This window comes from Cibotium barometz, chromosome 40 (assembly GCF_041138505.1).
Source record: "Cibotium barometz isolate CiBa-2024 chromosome 40, ASM4113850v1, whole genome shotgun sequence".
In the NCBI taxonomy this organism is placed as follows: domain Eukaryota; kingdom Viridiplantae; phylum Streptophyta; class Polypodiopsida; order Cyatheales; family Cibotiaceae; genus Cibotium; species Cibotium barometz.
The window spans coordinates 40,826,561-40,830,033 of NC_141085.1; the positions used below are offsets into that span (position 1 = coordinate 40,826,561).

Sequence of the window (3,473 nt, forward strand, 5' to 3'; positions counted from 1 at the left end):
CTGAGGGTCTATTTATAGGTGAGGGAGGCCACTAACCAAGTCCAACTGGGTTCTAGAATTTTCTAGGTTCAGTTTGACTCAATTTGGACAAGATTTGGACTAGTTTGGCTCCCTTCTTTATTTGGTTTGATCCAGGAGAGAGGAGAGAGAAAAAATATCACAATTATTTTGAATTAAAAACCCTTCCACACATGTGAAAGAGGCACCTACTCAAGAGTCCTCCTTTCCTTACCAAGGTGTCAACAAAAATGCATCATTATTCCAAAATATCTCATTTTTTTAGTAATATCTCATAATTTTTAACTAATAAACCTTGTACGAAGTCAACTCTTCATCTTATGTGAGCATTTACTCATTTTTGGGTATTTTATTTTATTCTTTTAGATTTATCTCATCCCAACACTTGGATTAATCCAATTGGCCCATTGGAACCTTAATTGGACCATAATCCAAAAATTTCTGAAAATGTAGACCCTTAGGCTAAGGTCCCTTATACACATTTTCAATTAATTCCTAATGCACATTGGAAAGTTCATTTTGAACTCTTATTTTAGGGGAATCTATTTTAGACACTAGGAGGATTTTTATATCCAAAGATGTCTCAATTTTGGATTATCTCTCTCTAGATATTTTCTCTCTCTAGGTAAAAACAGGGTAAAACAAGATCTTTCTTCTATTTTAGAGAGGGGAATAATTATAAGAACAGAAGGGGAGGTTCTTATATCTTTACTCCTCAAAAGCTGGAGGGAGGAATCTTACAAAATAACTCTGAATGGTTGGGTAAATCCTTAGAATGTCTCTGAAATAAAAATTTGATTAAACAAATTAGATTTTGGATCATTTGAAAAACTTAAGCAATCACGAAAATATATCGGGTTAAAGAAGAGTTATAAAATGCATATAAAAAGTGCCTTGGACATTGTTTTGAGCCAGTTGGGATAAAAAAGTAATGTTTATAATTATATGCTTTCTAGGAACTTAACACTAGATAGAGATGGATTTTCTCTTCTAGGTTTAATTTACATAGTTAAAGGTGCCCATCCAAAAAAGATTGCCACATGTTTTTCTACCTTTTTTTATTGATGTAAAAACTCAATAGGTATCATAGATGTACATCTATTTGGTGTTTAAGCTAAAGTGTTTAGTTAGAGTGACTTATATAGATCTTATCTAGCATTTATTGTGATCTTAAGAACATTTGCCTCAATAAAAAAGATTTATGAGAAGGAATGTATTATTTTAATGAAAAGACTCTTAACATCAAACTTAATCATTGTTCATGTAATTGTAATACATGAATTTGCATGTTATTATATTTTTAATTAATGTATACATAACAATGGCATCTTTGAAAGCTATGAGAATGTGCTTTAACATGAGAAGATGCATGCCCAAGGTAAAGAAGTTTGAGGATCTAGATGGACACGTTCACAGTATCTTAAAATTAGGAATACAAGCAACAAAGAATGGATTTTCATGCCATATGAGATCAAGCTCGTATTTTTACTAAACAAAGTTGCAAAATGAAAAATCTAGAATTCCAATTATTTTTTATTTTTTATTTTAGGTTTGAAAATCAAGACTTTGAAGCTAGTGCATCATATGCCAATAGAGATAAATCTTACATTGGATTTAAAAATCAAGGGTTTGAAGCCAATGTGTATGCTAATAGAGATAAATCTTACAATAACCCTTAAATGCCCCTCCAATTCTCGATTAACGCTTCATTCCATGCTAAAACTATGGGAGACCTTGGTTTGACAAGTCATAACATTAGAGGAGGTTGACCTATGGTGTGGTGGACCATAGTTATTATTGAGAAATGATTGAACTAATGGTGTATGCGAAAGAGAGAGAGAGAGGGGTCTTGTCTTTCATCTATAGTTGTAATAATGAGAGGAAACAAAATCTATTAAACTTTCTTTAAAAAAATAAAAGAATTTATATATATTTTTAATTCTTTTGCCATTTGATAACGGTTGGACTGTCAATATTCTATAATAGAGGGTACATGTTATATGCATATATTAATCTCTTTTATTATATACATGTAATATGTAATATGTATACATACATATATGCATATTGTATATAGAAATGTAAGAAGTATATGATTTAATATAATTTTACAAAATAGGTTGTAATGTTTATTAATATCCAATTCAATCATATGCTGTTGAACTTTTAACTATTCAAAGACAGTTCATGTTGCTTGCATGTTTGTTGCACTCTCACCATCTAATGAATATAGTATCTGCCATCTTGCTCAATCCCCCCCAAATTAATCCTTTTCAAAAACCTTAGAAACATCCACAGATCAACACAGTGTGTCCATCATCCTCTTCTTCAAATTTTCTCAAAAACCTTGGGGAAATATAACTCCTTGGCATATTATCACCTTCTTCAGAATCTCAATGGCAAACATGGAGAGCTATGAGGGCCTCTTGCCGGCATTATATTCATTGATTTTCTCCAATCAGAGAAGACCCAAAGCAGCTAATAAGTATGATAATAATACTAGCAATATAATTGCTGATGATCCTGCCAGAATCATCCAAAATAATTTGCCTGATTGGAAATTACTGCGCCAATCCAGTGTTAGTTCTATTGCTGATCAGTTATCGTATAAAGGTGATAATTGCATTCAATTTTTGCCTAATCCGAGCAATCTGTATGCTAAATTGAAGAGAAAAATGAAGCAAAAATTCATTGCTTCATCAACCCGTTTGCGCCGCCATGTTAATCATAAATCCAAGCTTGACAGTAGCAGATTTGAGGACTTCCACGCCCTTGCCATGGAAGGCCCCCCTCCTGCTGCAGCCTCTACCCTTAATTACTCGCTTAATTGAGGACTGTGTAGCGTTGTGTGAGGCCGGCGGGATTTCCAGAAGGGCTTCATTATGTACATCTGAGGCCATAATCTTGCTGCTAATTGCAGCTTGATTAAGAATTAAGAGGCCTTAATATATATTGCGTACAGGTGCCACCTATTGAAGGCTGCGAGGCCTTGATCTGCTGTTATGAGACAATTATGTAGAAGACGGCGAGGTCTTAATCTGCAGTTAACAACTGAATAAAGGATTATGTGCGATTTCTTCTCTATTAATTGGTGGATTAATTAAGATGTGCAGTATAGGATAATTACATATTTTCTGTGTAAGTGAAGGGATAATTAAGATGTATTGTGTGATTAGAGTTTATTATCGTTTAATTAGCTCTGCCGCTTATTTGAAAATAATGCATGAGATTTGGTGTGGCGACGATCATACATCTGATTATGGTGGGTCTTGACCGTCTATTTGTTCTTAATTATCTTATTAAGATAAAAAATGCCCCATACTGATTAAACTTCATCCAGCTTATGTCCCTGTGTTTAAGAGATAGCCATGGAGTATACATCTTGTGGTTGACCGAACGTGTGATTAGCCTAAAGTTGAATGTACGCACGTGCCCTACACACACACACACACACG

At 33.7% G+C, this 3,473-nt stretch overlaps 1 protein-coding gene across 1 annotated transcript; it reads left to right on the top strand.

Moving 5' to 3' along the window:
• Positions 1–2,327: 2,327 nt before the first annotated feature.
• LOC147615502 (uncharacterized) lies at positions 2,328–3,087 on the top strand. Its single transcript, XM_086778929.1, has one exon. The coding sequence runs from the start codon at positions 2,415–2,417 to the stop codon at positions 2,847–2,849; it is 435 nt and encodes a 144-aa protein (XP_086635055.1). The 5' UTR covers positions 2,328–2,414; the 3' UTR covers positions 2,850–3,087.
• Positions 3,088–3,473: the final 386 nt, after the last annotated feature.

What these genes read in the sequence shown, in the direction of transcription:
- LOC147615502 (XM_086778929.1), top strand. Translation starts at nt 2,415, where the DNA reads ATGGCAAACATGGAGAGCTATGAGGGCCTCTTGCCGGCATTATATTCA.